Genomic DNA, 17,297 nt, shown 5'->3' on the forward strand with positions numbered 1-17,297 from the left:
ATCGTGCAGCCCGCCTCCAGTGGTGTCGTGACAGGCGTGAATGGAGGGACGAATGGAGACATGTCGTCTTCAGCGATGAGAGTCGCTTCTGCCTTGGTGCCAATGATGGTCGTATGCGTGTTTGGTGCTGTGCAGGTGAGCGCCACAATCAGGACTGCATACGACTGAGGCACACAGGGCCAACACCCGGCATCATGGTGTGGGGAGCGATCTCCTACACTGGCCATACACCACTGGTGATTGTCGAGGGGACACTGAATAGTGCACAGTACATCCAAACCGTCATCGAACCCATCGTTCTACCATTCCTAGACCGGCAAGGGAACTTGCTGTTCCAACAGGACAATGCACATCCGCATGTATCCCGTGCCACCCAACGTGCTCTAGAAGGTGTAAGTCAACTACCCTGGCCAGCAAGATCTCCGGATCTGTCCCCCATTGAGCATGTTTGGGACTGGATGAAGCGTCGTCTCACGCGGTCTGCACGTCCAGCACGAACGCTGGTCCAACTGAGGCGCCAGGTGGAAATGGCATGGCAAGCCGTTCCACAGGACTACATCCAGCATCTCTACGATCGTCTCCATGGGAGAATAGCAGCCTGCATTGCTGCGAAAGGTGGATATACACTGTACTAGTGCCGACATTGTGCGTGCTCTGTTGCCTGTGTCTATGTGCCTGTGGTTCTGTCAGTGTGATCATGTGATGTATCTGACCCCAGGAATGTATCAATAAAGTTTCCCCTTCCTGGGACAATGAATTCACGGTGTTCTTATTTCAATTTCCAGGAGTGTAATTATACTAACTGAAAACTAATTTTTAGTTCATATATATTAGGAATAAAAAAGTAGGAATGCGGGTAACCTACTACAAACAGCATAGTGAACACATTATTGTGGCCAAGATAGACATGTAGCCCACACCTACTACAGTAGTACAAGTTTATATGCCAACTAGCTCTGCAGATAATGAAGAAATTGATGAAATGTGTAATGAGATAAAAGAAATTATCCAGGTAGTGTAGGGAGACGAAAATTTAATAGTAATTGGTGACTGGAATTTGAGAGTAAGAATTTTGCACAGAGCATAACTGAATCATAGCTAACACTTGGTTCAAGAATCATAAAAGAAGGTTGTATACATGGAAGAATCCTGGAGATACTAGAAGGTATCAGGTAGATTATATAATGGTAAGACAGAGATTTAGGAACCAGGTTTTAAATTGTAAGACATTTCCAGGGGCAGATGTGGACTCTGACCACAATCTATTGGTTATCAACTGAAGAAACTACAAAAAGGTGGGAATTTAAGGGGATGGTACCTCGATAAACTGACTAAACCAGAGGTTGTACAGAATTTCAGAGAGAGCATAAGGGAACAATTGACAGGAATGGGGGAAAGAAATACAGTAGAAGAAGAATGGGTAGCTCTGAGGGATGAAGTAGTCAAGGCAGCAGAGGATCAAGTAGGCAAAAAGATGAGGGCTAGTAGAAATTCTTGGGTAACAAAAGAAATATTGAATTTAATTGATGAAAGGAGAAAATATAAAAATGCAGTAAATGAAGCAGGCAAAAAGGAATACAAACATCTCAAAAATGAGATCGAGATGAAGTGCAAAATGGCTAAGCAGGGATGACTGGAGGACAAATGTAAGGATGTAGAGGCTTATCTCACTAGGAGTAAGATAGATAGTGCCTGCAGGAAAATTAAAGAAACCTTTGGAGAAAGGCGAACCACTTATATGAATATCAAGAGCTCAGATGGAAACCCAGTTCTAAGTAAAGAAGGGAAAGCAGAAAGGTGGAAGGAGTATATAGAGGGTCTATACAAGTGCGATGTACTTGAGGACAATATATGGAAATTGTAGAAGATGTAGATGAAGATGAAATGGGAGATACGATACTGCATGAAGAGTTTGACAGAGCACTGAAAGACCTAAGTCGAAACAAGGCCCTGGGAGTAGACAACATTCCATTAAAACTACTGACAGCCTTGGGAGAGCCAGTCATGACAAAACTCTACCATCTGGTGAGCAAGATGTATGAGACAGGTGAAATACCCTCAGACTTCAGGAAGAATATAATAATTCCAATCCCAAAGAAATCAGGTGTTGACAGATGTGAAAATTACCGAACTATCAGTTTAATAAGTTACAGCTGCAAAATACTAGCATGAATTCTTTATAGACGAATGGAAAAACTGGTAGAAGTTGACCTCAGGGATGATCAGTTTGGATTCCATAGAAATGTTGGAACATGTGAGGCAATACTGACTTTATGACTTATCTTAGAAGAATGATTAAGGAAAGGCAAACCTATGTTTCTAGCATTTGTAGACTTAGAGAAAGCTTTTGACAATGTTGAATGGAATACTCTGTTTCAAATTCTAAAGGTGGTAGGGGTAAAATACAGGGAGCGAAAGGCTGTTTACAAATTGTACAGAAACCAGATGGCAGTTTTAAAGGTCGAGGGGCATGGTTGGGAAGGGAGTGAGACAGGGTTGTAGCCTCTCCCCTATGTTATTCAGTCTGTATATTGAGCAAGCAGTAAAGGAAACAAAAGAAAAATTCAGAGTAGGAATTAAAATCCATTGAGAGGAAATAAAAACTATGAGGTTCGCTGATGACATTGTAATTCTGTCAGGGACAGCAAGGGACCTGGAAGAGCAGTTGAACGGTATGGACAGTGTCTTGAAAGGAGGATATAAGATGAACATCAACAAAAGCAAAACGAGGATAACGGAATGTAGTCGAATTAAGTTGGGCAATGCTGAGGGAATTAGATTAGGAAATGAGACACTTAAAATAGTAAAGGAGTTTTGCTATTTGGGGAGCAAAATAACTGATGATGGTCCAAGTAGAGAGGATATAAAATGTAGACTGGCAATGGCAAGGAAAGTGTTTCTGAGGAGAAGTGACATATAGAATTCTAGGTGAATCCAATGTAAACAAAATGATAGACCAGTAAAAAGAAATTGATTGGACTCATGAAATGTATAACAAGAAAATGATTAATAAATGTTTTTCTATTTTCCTGACAGAGATCAAGCATATAGTAGAAATGACATGCCCCTTGGTAACCAAAAGGTACCAGAGTAATTTTGCTCATAAGCAACAAAATACTAACAAGTGGTACACCCCACAACTTAACAAACTCAGAATACTACTGATGATTATGAAAGACAAATCTCATAACAGTGATAGGGACAAGGAAAATTACACTAAAATGAGAAACCTTTACAGATTAGAAATAAAAAATGCTAAGTGCTGTGCAAATGGTGAATATATTTTAAATTCTAAAAATAAATGTAAAGCTGCCTGGATTGTCATTAAAAGGGAAATTAATAATACCAATAAAGAAAGGAGTACCCTATTGACTCCAATATTCTCAATGAATATTTTGTAAATAGCGTCACCACCCCATCCATCAATTCTGCCTCTGATGCAGCAGCATTGCTTGCTTGTGCAAAACAGACAAGAAGTGAGAAGTTCACTTGGACCCGAATCACATTAAATGATATTCATAAGTCAATAAACAAATTAAGTAATTTCAAAACAGAAAACTGTTATGGACTCAGTAATCTCATCATAAAATGTATAGCAAAAGAAATTAAAATGCCACTTCTCTCATTATCAAACAGAGTATTTGATGAAGGAATATTCCCCGACTGTCTTAAGCTCACAGTTACATTGCCTGTGTATAAAAAAGGCGAAAGAAACTTCCCAAATAACTACAGACCATTTTCAATAGTACCAATCATATACAAGATAGTAGAAAATTGTGTGCATAAGCAAATATACAGGTATTTTGAAACCAAAAAAATTGAAATGAACAACAGTTTGGCTGCAGGTCACACCTATCAACTGTAAAAGCAGTAGAAGCTTTGGTGAGCAATGTTTATGAACGGTATGAAAAAAGGGTATCAACGTCTGGAACACTTATTGACCTAAGTAAAGCATTTGACTCGGTGTCACATGACATACTCATCAAAAAGTTAAAATACTCGGCATTGAAGATGATACACTCCATCTATTCAAATCTTATCCAAGCAATAGGTTACAACTTGTATATGCAAATAAGCAGAGATCAGAAATACTCCCTATAGAAAGAGGAATAACCCAAGGCTCTGTTCTTGGACCTTTTCTGTTCATTGTCTTTGTTAATGACTTCTCAAATTACATACCGTGTAAGAACATACTATATGCTGACAATATGACATTAATAAGTTCAGGAGAAAACTTACAGAGTGTACTGGACAAAAATAGAGAAATGATGCAAATGGCTAATTACTGGTGTCAGGCTAACCAGCTGTGCATAAATCAAACAAAAACAGAAGAAATAATATTTACTCTCAAAGTAACTAAAAATGAAAACAAAACAGTGAAATTACTTGGACTAATCATAGATCAAAAGCTCTCATGGGAAGGACACACCAAATATCTATGTAGTAAACTAGCATGAGTACTTTTCTTATTGTATAAATTAAGAAACAGTGTGACCAAGCAATTGCTATTCCACTCATACTATGCTTTTTTTTTGTTCCCATCTGCAATATGGAATATTGCTTTGGGGTAACTCCCCATGGGCTGAATGTGTTTTCAGATGGCAGAAGAAAGCAATCAGGTGCATGGAAGGGTTAGCACCCAGAGAGTCCCGCAGAAATTATTTTAAATCTCTTGGCGTAATGACAGTGCCAAGCATGTACATATATAACTGTTTAATATATGCCAGAGAAAATCTGAAAAAATTGAACATGAGATGTGATGTTCATGCACACAGTAAAAAAAACAGTCACCTGCTGGACTTGCCTTCCAGAAGACTTGCTGTAGTCCATAATAACTATACGTACTTAAGCATAAAATTTTTCAATAAGTTACCATGCTGAGCTCATACAGTATCAGTAAATAAATATAAGAATACATTGCAAACCTGGCTAAAAAACAACGAATTCTGTACAACTGAAGAATTCTTAGAAACTAATCATCAAAATATATGTTTTACCTAAGTTATGAAGGAAATGTTTTGATATTATATAAGCTAGTTATTCACTGTGATTCTTTTCTTATGTGTGTATTTAATTATTGTATAAAACATTGTTTTACATAATACCGAAGAAAAGTTCTTTAGTTCCTTTTCTCCCCTTTCTGTAACTATTTGAATATTGTACTGAAACTAAAACCCTCTGTAAACTTTGCTGAAGCCAATTGTGTGAAAAATACTGAAAGGCTAATAAAAATATTCTATTCTATTCTGGAAGAAGAGAAATTTGTTAACATCGAGTAAAGATTTAAGTGTCAGGAAGTCATTTCTGAAAGTATTTGTATGGAGTGTAGCCATGTATGGAAGTGAAACATGGATGATAAATAGTTTGGACAAGAAGATAATAGAAGCTTTCAAAATGTGGTGCTACAGAACAATGCTGAAGATTAGATGGGTAGATCACATAACCAATGAGGGGGTATTGAATAGAATTGGGGAGAAGAGGAGTTTGTGCCACAACCTGACAAGAAGTAGGGACCGGTTGGTAGGACATGTTCTGAGGCATCAAGGGATCACAAATTTAGCATTGGAGGGCAGCGGGGAGGGTAAAAATCATAGTGGGAGACCAAGAGATGAATACACTAAGCAGATTCAGAAGGATGTAGGTTGCAGTAAGTATTGGGAGATGAAGAAGCTTGCACAGGATAGAGTAGCACGGAGAGCTGCATCAAACCAGTCTCAGGACTGAAGACCACAACAACAACAACAAAAACACATGTTAGGCACACTACAGACAATATCCAGACATTTATACATAGTGAAGACTCATTTAAATCATATTTGCACCAGTTGTTTCAACAAAGCTCACAATTTGCAGCATTGTCCTCAGAACTAATCGTGGCCTCATGGTTCTGACTTTAGTGGAAGGTCTGAACTAGAGAGTTTGAAGGTTCTGTGACAAGGCAGGCTGTGACTTCCTTTTCATGTACCATATCGTCAAAAATTGTAAGCTCCCCTTAAGTAGGTCAGTTGTGCACTGTACATCAAAGGCTGCTCTCTAGGTAGCTGACTGTGTGTGAGGTACACATAAGGGTTTTTTTTACATTAGGTGGCTCCCCATCCAGTCCAGATAATGACAGCTGTAGACCCAGATGTGTAAGTGTAAGACTAAAAAGATTGTGCCTCACAGGTGACGGTATTAAAATCCTAATGATTGACTGCAGAAGCATTTAAAACAAATTGTCAGAGTTTGAAGCATTTCTGAAAGTGGTGAAGCTCGCATAATACTAGGCATAGAAAGTTGGTTGAAACTTGAATCTGATAGCAATAGGTTGTGGAGAAAATTTAACTGTATATCAAAAGGATAGGCTAACTGGAAATAGAGGTGGCATATTTGTTGCAGTAGACAAGAAACTTAGATCCACCAAGATAGGAATTGATGCTGCATGTGAGAGTGTTTGGGCATAAAATGGGGATCCTATTAACTGCCAGATTCATCTCCTGCTGTAACTGAAAACTTTAGAGAAAACATAAGTTCATTTGTATGTAAATTCCCCAGTCATACTGTAATCCTCAGTGGAGACTTAAATCATTCAACAATCAATTGGGAAAATTACAGTTTTGTTAGTGATGGGCATGACAAGATATCCTGTGTAAAATTAATAAATATCCTCTCTTACAGTTACCTGGAACAGGTACTGTGGAACCACACTCATGATAGAAATATATCAGATCTAATGGCAACATACAGAGCTGAACTGAATGTCCACACTGAAACTGATATCAGTGACCATGATGTGGTTGTAGCAACAATTATTACCAAAGTACAAAGGGCAGCTAATGTTCACGATGGAATTTAACAGTATTATGAAAAGTAAAGTCGCTACTCACCATATAGCAGAGTTGCTGAGTCACAGATTGGCACAACAGAAAGACTTTCACAATTAAAGCTTTCAGTCATTGGCCTTCATCAACAATAGACACACATACACACATAAAACACACTCATGCAAATGCAACACTGCAGTCACATGTTTGAGATGCATTTGCGTGCGTGCGTGTGGGTGCATGTGTGTGTGTGTGTGGGGGGGGGGGGGGGTCATATATAAAGGGGTTAGTCGCACAAAAGTTATTGTCCCATCACTCACAGATGAGACTGGAACTGAAATTGAGTTTATGAAAGCAAAAGCTGAAATGCTTAGCTCCATTTTCAAATGTTCCTTTACAAAAGAAAACACAGGAGAATCATGCCAAATTAATACTCATACCTCTGAAAAAGTAACTGAAATCAGTATTAGTGTCAGTGGTATTAAGAAACAGCTGAAATTGTTAAAATTAGTCAAAGTTCCAGGGCTCGATGGGATCTCTGACAGATTCTGTATTGAATTTGCAGCTGTGATAGCCTCTCTTCTAAGTATAATGTATCATAGATCCCTCGAACAAAAAACTGTGCCCAGTAGATGGAAGAAAACTCAGGTCATGCCCATTTACAAGAAGGGTAATAGAAGTGGTCCACAAAAATACCATCCAATATCCTTGACATCTGTTTGTTGTAGAATCTTAAGTGCATATTTTGAGTATTGTATTGTATTGTATATTTATTGGTCCTGTGAGTCATGCATTATACAGTGTTACATAATGATATAGGACAAGGCAATTAATTGATATAATGAGGTATCTTGAACAGAATGACCTCCTCCATGCCAACCAGCATGTATTCCCAAAACATCTATGGTGCAAAACCAATTCACGTTTTCTCACATGACATACTCAAACTTTCAGATGGATTTAGTATTTCTTGATTTCTGAAAAGAATTTTCTCAGTACTACTGTATGTCTACGCCTTTTGTCAAAAGTACAATCACACGTGGTATCTAGCTAAATTTGTGGCTAGATTGAGGATTTTTTTTTTTTCGTAGGGAGATTGCAACATGTTATCTCAGACAGTGAGCCATTGTCAGGTATAGAAGTAACTTCAGTTGTACCACAGGGATGTGTGCTGGGACTCTTGCTATTCATGTTTACTGTGTATTAATAACCTTGTGACAATATTAATACACTGAAGTATCAAAGAAACTGGTATAGGCATGTGCATTCAAATATGATGATGATGATGATGATGATGAGGTTCCATACTCCGAGGAGCATAGGGAACGATGCGAGAGACCCGCACCGCCGACTAGGCAAGGTCCTAGCGGAGGTGGTTTGCCATTGCCTTCCTCTGACCGTAATGGGGATGAATGATGATGATGAAGACGGCACAACACACAGTCATCTCGAGGCATGGAAAATCCCTGACCCTGCCAGGAATCAAACCCGGGACCCTGTGCACGGGAAGCGAGAACGCTACTGCAAGACCACAAGCTGTGGACGTAATGTAAACAGGCAGAATATGGTGCTGCAGTCAGCAACTTCTATATAAGGCAACGAGTATCTGGCGCAGTTGTTAGATCAGTTACTGGTGCTACAATGGCAGGTTATCAAGATTAAAGTGAGTTTGAACATGGCATCATACTCGGGACATGAGCAATGAGACATGGCATCTCAAAGGTAGCAATGAAGTGGAGTATTTTCCCACACAACTGGAATGTGTGTTCTTATAGGACAACTATCCAAGGATTTCCACCCAATTATATCCAAACAGCAGACTCTGTACACAATTTATTAAATTGCCAATACTAAACTCTTTTAAATAACAACAAATTCATGTAACTTACAGTACTTAACAAATGGTTAAAATAATGAAAAGAATGAGCTTTAAAAACAATAATGGTGGTTTGCCACCATAAAATCGAAGAACCTTTTACAATAGTGCTTTTAGAGTTTACCCAAGAGACAAAATCCGGCTATACAACTTAAGATCATTTACAAAACCTTTTAGAATGATAATGACACTTGGCACCATAAAATCGGAAAACATTAAGAGTAAAAACATCGTAAAATAAGAGAAATTTCTTCTGCAAGAACGAATTACAGTGGTACTTTAAAAGATTTTACTCCACAGACCAAGATACCAATAATAAGTTAACTTGGTATTACAATTTAAAATCATTTATGTAAAAAAAAAACCTTGAGAAAGATAATGGCAATTGGCACCATAAAATCAGAGAAGCGCAACACACAACCAATAAATATAATAACAAAATAATAATTTAATACAGCCAAAGGGCAAGGGTAACTCCCAACGCAATCACAGACAAGTGAGCTCTCAACACTTCAGAGCCTTCCCACTAGAAATGGTCCCTGAAATAAACCGCTGAGAGCTCCCTGACATGCCTCCCACAACTGCCCTTCACTTAAACACCTTGGTTTTGTTCTGTAACACCCAATGGATAATATCAACACAAGATAACATTCAAAAATCAAATAACAATACAACATCCTGACAGCATATGATAACCATGGCGCTGTTAACTCGGGCGCTCTTAACAAGTGCAGGAAGCCAATACACACAAATCTTAATAAACAATTCTCGCTTCTTAAAACAAAACAATAGAAGCCAAGCACACATGAATAGTCAAACCACAGACTTAGAAGTGCCTTAACGACACCAAATGAGACTATTCCACCCAGTTAATAATGACATAGTGAGAAAAAATGCAGAACATACCACTAAATACTGTTACACAAACCAAATTGATGAGATCATGTTGTTCAGGTCCCAGAAGACCACACATACCAAGCAGCAGTACTTCTCTATGCGTATACTGTCCTAAACCGCCTTTCTTAGGCAGACTTTACCTAACACATCAAATGCCAAATATACCATACATGAACTCAACTCCAGTCAGGTACCAGGAACCACCTATGTGAATTCCATTAAAAGGATCAAACTAGCACCACCAAAGGTAACACTGAGCAGACCGGTTGGGCAATGACCCACTCAGCGGGATAACCAAAAGATAATCCAGTTGAGTGCCACACACACACACACACACACACACACACACACACACACACACACACACACACACACAGCAATAACTTCCAACAACACTGTCCCACATCAGAATGAAGTTCAGTAACCGCTGCTGGAGCTACCAGTGGAAAATCTGATGAGCCAGCTGAGCCCACACCCTAACCTGGCAGACGACTCCAAAATTCAGCAACTAGTTGTCTCCAAGCGAGAGAGTATCACAGGACCCCACCAGACCTCCACATCAGACAGGCAGGCAGAACAAGTACACCGACTCCAATTAATCACCACCGCATGGTCAGCACAGCGGCGAGTCACCTCCACTCCAGACCACTCTGCTGATTTTCGAGGCACAACAACCTTACCACTAGCCACCAGCAGGTCAGGCAGAGTGAACTTCATGTTCCATGCAATACCTGGAAACCGACTACCCTCTCACTTTCCGCCAGCCACCGCAAACACATGCCAGTGACGTAATAGCAAATCACCACTGGAGCACCACCCTTACCAGAACAGCAAACTATAATTGATTATAGCGTGCGCTCTAAACAAGATCCCAGGATTGCGGCACACGCCATTTCAACAATCTCTTCGCCCCAAAACACACAGCGGGAGGGGGGGGGGGGGGGGGAGCAAAACTGTTCAGACACCCTCTGACACAACACCTGCGCCTAGCCTACACGTGTTCCCTAGCCAGCTTAACTTGTCTTATATGGACATGGTAGAACTTCCGAGAATTCAACTCCCTAACCAAAAGATTAACTGGCACTAAAGTCCTTTCAGTTCGATAGGCCCCACAGAAAGGAGGCTGCAGCTTCCCTTGTATCTGATTATGTCTCAAACAGGATGTGTTACGGACAAAAACTAAGTCCCCATCTTTCCTCTAAAAGGGCGTCTACCACGATTATACTGTTTGGCTTGTCTATTGTCTGCATGCAGAATGTTACGCCTCGCTCTGTCCCAGTTCTCACGAAGGCCTGCCGGAGTAATCCCCTGGGCAGTAAATCATTAATATTCCACAAATTAGACAAGGGGGAATTTATCGAATGCCCAAACATCAACACGTTAGGCATACTGCCGGTTGGCCCATGATGCGCTGAGTTAAACACCTGATTGATCCACGGCAATGATGTGTCCCAGCTTTTAGGGGAATGAGAATGAAAAATGCACAAAGCGGCTTTCAAGTTACAGTTGACTTGTTCAGCAAAGGAGGCCTTGGGATAAGATGGTGTTGTGGTTATATGTTTGACCCCTCAAGAGAAACAAAAAGATTTAAATCGCCCTGACTAGAAAGCCAGGGCATTGTCACTAACCAAGGTCCTCAGACGGCCAAACCAAGAAAAAACACAAGCAAGTTGCTGAACAGTACTATCCACTGTGACTCCCCTGGTTGGCAACAACCAGGAATAGCGCAAAAATGTGTCAACTACCACCAAGATGTACTTATAACCTTTCCTAGTTCGAGGTAGGGTGCCGATGTAATCAATAAAGAGACACTCTATGAGACTGGACTCTCTTTCTGACTGAAGAAATCCAGTACGGGGGCCTACATCAGGTTTGCCTTGCTTGAATTCATTGCATTTCACAACAAAATGCCTAATGTCCGTATACAAACCTGGCCGGTACAAATGCTCTCACATGCGGTTTAAGACCTTACTAAATCCCATATGCCCTCCTGATGCAGTGTTGTGGAAATATTTAATAACCATAGTTACTAGCTCCTTAGGGATACACAATTTGTACTCCCCAGAACCCTTTTCCTGTTTACACAAAATAGCACAGCAAATTTGAAGGCCGGGTACCTCTTCACCTTCTTTAAGATGTTGATATAACGGTCCCCAATATAGATCATCAACTTGTTTCTGGGGTAGGTCGCAAAATAACCCCAGAACCTCCATAAGTAAGGCCCCCACTCCTATCTCAGTTCCCTCCTCCATTTCCCCATCTGCAAACATCCTGCTGAGAGTATCCGTGACAGTATTATCCACACCACGAATGTGTCTAACCTTGAATCAAAAGGCAGATATGCAAACTGCCCACTGCACTAATCTGCCTGTTTTACAGGGGCAAGCTAGAACCCAACTGAGAGCCTGATTGTCGGTCTCCAGTACAAACAGGCGATGTTCCAGGTAAAATGAAAATTTTTCGAGGACAAACAACACCGCCTAAGCCCTCCACTCATAAACAGAGTACTTTCATTCTGGATCGGATAAACAACGTGATGCATAAGCAATAGGCCATCGACTACCTTCTTGCTGTTGCAGTAACACAGTGGCAATTCCTCCTCAGGAGGCATCAGTGTGCACAATAAATTGGAAACTGAAATCAGATACCAAAAGGACTGGAGGATTAGCAGTGGCTGTTTCAAAGTGAGAAAAGCACTTTGTTGCTGGGAGCCCCAATGGAACTTAGCACTTTTCTGCTTTAACTGGCTGAGGGGATCCGCTAATAAGGCAAAATCAGGGACAAACTTACGAAAAAAATTACACATACCCACTAAATGGGCAACACCTCGTTTATCGCAGGGAGGCTGAAACTCTCTAATAGCTCGTGTCTGTTCCTGATCTACCTCCACACCTCTTTCAGAGACAACATGCCCCAAGAAGGCAATACTACTCTTACACAGACTTATTTTGGAAGGCTTAACTGTCAGACCCGCATTACGCAATCTTTCCAATACCAACTGCACATGCATAAGGTGTTCCTCAAACGATCCACTGTAAATTACCAAATCATCTAAATAATTATATATGCACTGAAACTTCAGATCACCCAAGACTCTGTTCAGAAGTCTTGAAAGAACAGTAGTGCCCATAGCCAAATCGAATGGAACTCTGTTAAACTCAAGTAAGTTCCAATCAGTGGTAAATGCCATGGCTAGTTTAGAAGATTCACTAATGGGAATTTGAAATTACTCTTTTTTTAGATCTAATACACTAAATACTTTCACGCCGCGAAACCAGGTGAAACAATTATGGAGATCAGGCAAGGGTAACGACTCTAATATAACCTTCTGATTAAGAATATGATAATCCACTATGACCCGGTGATCATTTTTACCTGGCTTATGGACCAAGAACATGGGCGAAACGTACGGAGATGTGGAATAACTAATGGGCCCCATTTCTAACATCTGATAAATTTTTTCTTTCAAAATGCACATCTTCAGAGGGGACAGTCTATATGGCACCTTATGCACAGGAATGTTGTCAATAAGTCAGATCTCGTACTCAATCAAGTTAGTTACCCCGAGCTTATCAGTCACCACCTCAGGGTAATTCTTCAACAATGCTCGTAATGTGTCAGTCTGGTTATGGTTTAAATGAGCTGTATCATGGAGTCCTTCCTGTACAGAGACCACCTGGCAACCTCCCTTATGTCTACAATCACAGAGGGCAATTTTAGTTCCAGGCCGGAACCAAAAATGAAATATGCCTCTAGAACAATTTATAACAAGACCGCTTTGTATATGAAATCACATTCCAAGATCAATCAGATATTTAACCACTTGGTGACCAACAACTTCACTGGCCAAGAAAATTTTTCGACAGATAAAGTAACCTTACATTCCCCGAGGATAGGCAACAACTGGCCATTGGCCCCACAACATCTAGGCTCAATAGGAAGCAAGTTTGAACTACAGGTCGGGGGTTTATTCAATTCGAAATACCAGTTCTTATCTATTATAGAACGGGCACTACCAGTATCCAATAGGGCACAAATCTGTTTGTCCCCAATCTTCACACAAATGTAAGGAGAGCAGGGGCAAGAGACAACACGAATGGCCTGGAAATTAACCGGCCAATTTCTCTTACTGCATCTCCGAACCCTTCCCCTCTTCCCCTGCTGTCATTTATTATCACAAGGTGTCCACAGCACCAGACAGGCCTGAATAAGATGATCGCATGATCCACATCTGAAAAAATGCCGCTCCCAAAATCTGTCACTCAATCTTTCATGTATATTCCGAGCACGTTCAAACTTAGGTTCTGTTGGTGAATTCTCTTAGCTATTCATTACGGTCTGCGAACTATGCTCATCTAACTTGTCCACCACCTCCTGTAAGGTCTTAAAATTTTCTGGTATCTTAAAAAAAAAAAAAAAAACAACTCATTTCTGATAACTGTATTCCATCCAAAATGTGGTCTATGCATGCGGCCTCCACAATCTGGATGTCTAGCGCTTCCACGGCTGTTTTGATTCTCCCCACAAACTGACCAAGATTTTCATTTTTGGCTTGGTGGTGCCAAAAATATTCTTGCTCCAATCCTTTACACATACTTTCCGACAACTTAACTTTCAAAATCCTATTTTGCAGTTCTTTAAGTGACCCCCTCTTCTTGCAAAACTTTGCCAATCATAGAAGGAAGACTACCCTGAGCAATGGGTATAATGCATTAAGAATAACCACAAGAGAAATGTTAAGTGCATCGGCATGGCACCACAATCTAACTAACAACCCCAAAACTTGTTGAACCTGACCCATAGTGTCAACCTTAGCTTCCGTGATGCCTTGCAATACACCCAATAGGGGATACAGTAATTTGGAAAACATAGAAACACAATCTCCAACTGTGTTAACCACCTCACTTGCCATTAATCTACTCGCTACCTGTTGGTCAGCAGCTACAGCTCCTTCTCCCAAAGAAATGGAGAGAAGACGCACATGCAAGAAATTTGCAAGAGCCCATGTGTGACCATAAAAATCTTTATGCACTTCTTCGACCCCAATTTGTTTCATATTCAACAAAGCCTGATGGACATGGGCTAACTGTGCTTAAGCACAACTAACTTGTTTAGGGGTTGGTGGGTCATTTTCAAAGCCGTGATGGTTACTTCTAAGGAGGACAAGAAGGTAAATATTGTGTTCAACCACTCAACCTGATGAGGGACAAGATCTGTGGAGACAAATACCAGTAACATTAGAACTGCCCAAAGTTGCGCTACCAATTCTGCCATGTTACCTTCTGTTGGTTGCTTACAAACCTGTAATTCGTACACCATCTACTGCTTAGTAAGTAGGTGGAGTCCTGGACATGCACGAGCTGAAATGTTATCAACTTCTGAAAATAGCAAAAGTAGTATTAATGCAAGAAAGAATTTAATACTGATTCAAAAAGAGAGACTGCTGTTCAGATCTTACTAGGAAGACCACTACAGATCTGATATGGCTCTGCTACCATTGGAATGTGTGTTCTTATAGGACAGCTACCAAAGGATTTCCACGCAATAATATCCAAACAGCAGACTCTGTACACAATTTATTATATTGCCAATACTAAACTCTTTTAAATAACAACAAATTCATGTAACTTACAGTACTTAACAAATGGTTAAAAGTATGAAAAGAATGAGCTTTAAAAACAAAAATGGTGGCTTGCCACTATAAAATCAAAAAACTTTTTACAATAGTGCTTTTAGAGTTTACCCAAGAGACAAAATCCAGGTATACAACTTAAGATAATTTACAAAAACCCTTAAGAATGATAATGACACTTGGCACCATAAAATTGGAAAACATTAAGAGGAGTAAAAAACTAAAAAATAAAAACAATGGCAGCTTGGCACCATAAAATAAGAGAAATTACTTCTGCAAGAACAAATTACAATGGTGCTTTAAAAGATTTTACTCCACAGACCAAGATACCAATAATAAGTTAACTTGGCATTACAATTTAAAATCATTTATATAAAAAAAAGCTTTGAGAAAGATAATGACACTTGGCACCATAAAATCAAAGAAGCGCAACACACAACCAATAAATATAATAACAAAATAATAGTTTGATACAGCCAAAGGGCAAGGGTAACTCCCAACGCAATCACAGATGAGTGAGCTCTCAACACTTCGGAGCCTACCGACTAGAAATGGTCCCTGAAATAAACCACTGAGAGCTCCCCGACATGCCTCCCACAACTGCCCTTTACTTACACACATTGGTTATGTTCTGTAACATATGACGAATAATATCAACACAAGATAAAATCCAAAAATCAAATAACAATACAACATCCTGACAGCATATGATAACCACGGCGCCATTAACTCGGGTGCTCTTAACAAGTGCAGGAAGCCAATACACACAAATCTTAATAAACAATTCTTGCTTCTTAAAACAAAACAATAAAAGCTAAGCACACATGAATAGTCAAACCACAGACTTAGAAGTGCCTTAACGACACCAAATGAGACTATTCCACCCAGTTAATAATGACACAGTGAGAAAAAATACAGAACATACCACTAAATGCTGTTACACAAATCAAATTGATGAGATCATGTTGTTCAGGTCCCAGAAGACCACATATACCAAGCAGCAATAATTCACTATGCATATACTGTCCAAAACTGCCTTTCTTAGGCAGACTTTACCTAACACATCAAATGCCAAATATACCATACATGAACTCAACTCCAGTCAGGTAACAGGAACCACCTATGTGAATTCCTTCAAAAGGAACAAACAGGCACCACCAAAGGTAACACTGAGCAGACCGGGTGGGCAACGACCCACTCAGTGGGATAACCAAAAGATACTCCAGTTGAGCAAATAAATTAGTACCAACAAATATCGTAACATGCCCCCCCCCCCCCACACACACACACAGCAAAAACTTCCAACAACACCGTCCAATATCAAAATGAAGTTCAGAAACTGCTGCTGGAGATTCCAGTGGAAAATCTGACGAGCCAACCAAGCCCACACCCTAACCTGACAGATGACTCCAAAATTCAGCAACTAGTTCTCTCTGAGCCAGAGTATCACAGGACCCCACCGGACCTCTACATCAGACAGGCAGGCAGAACGTGTACACTGACTCCAATTAATCACCACCGCATGGTCAGCACAGCGGCGAGTTGCCTCCACCTCAGACCACCCTGCTCATTTTGCAAGACACAACAACCTTAGCGTTAGTCACCAGCAGGTCAGGCAGAGCGAACTTCATGTTCCGTGCAATACCTGGAAACTGACTACCCTCTCACTTTACACCGGCCACCACAAACACATGTCAGCGACGTAATAGCATATCACCACCGAATCACCACCCGCACCAGAACAGCGAACTATAAGTGATTATAGCGCGTGCTCTAAACAAGATCCCAGGATAGTGGCACCATGAATATCAGGAATCTGGCGAAACAACAAATCTCGCTGTATCCTGAAAAAGATCCTGCAAGAACAGGACCAACTATGACTGAAGAGAATTGTTCAATGTGACAGAAGTGCAACCCTTCTGCAAATTGTTGCATATTTCAATGCTGGGCCATAAACAAGTGTCAGTATGTGAACCATTCACTGAAACATAACTGATATGGGCTTTCGGAACCAAAGACCACTCCTGTATCCTTAATGACTGTATGACATAAAGCTTTATGCCTTGCCTGGGCCCATCAAAACTGTCAT

General features: G+C 40.3%; 1 protein-coding gene across 1 annotated transcript in view; it reads right to left on the reverse strand.

Moving 5' to 3' along the window:
* Positions 1–14,922, reverse strand: part of LOC126416433 (DNA-dependent metalloprotease SPRTN-like) — a 101,497-nt gene extending 86,575 nt beyond the window's left edge. The window contains exon 1 of the mRNA XM_050084153.1: positions 14,878–14,922. Coding sequence (XP_049940110.1) covers positions 14,878–14,895 — 18 coding nt within the window. The 5' untranslated portion in view covers positions 14,896–14,922. The remainder of the gene's footprint in view (positions 1–14,877) is intronic.
* Positions 14,923–17,297: the final 2,375 nt, after the last annotated feature.

The sequence above is a fragment of the Schistocerca serialis genome, chromosome 8 (genome assembly GCF_023864345.2).
Source record: "Schistocerca serialis cubense isolate TAMUIC-IGC-003099 chromosome 8, iqSchSeri2.2, whole genome shotgun sequence".
NCBI lineage: Eukaryota > Metazoa > Arthropoda > Insecta > Orthoptera > Acrididae > Schistocerca > Schistocerca serialis.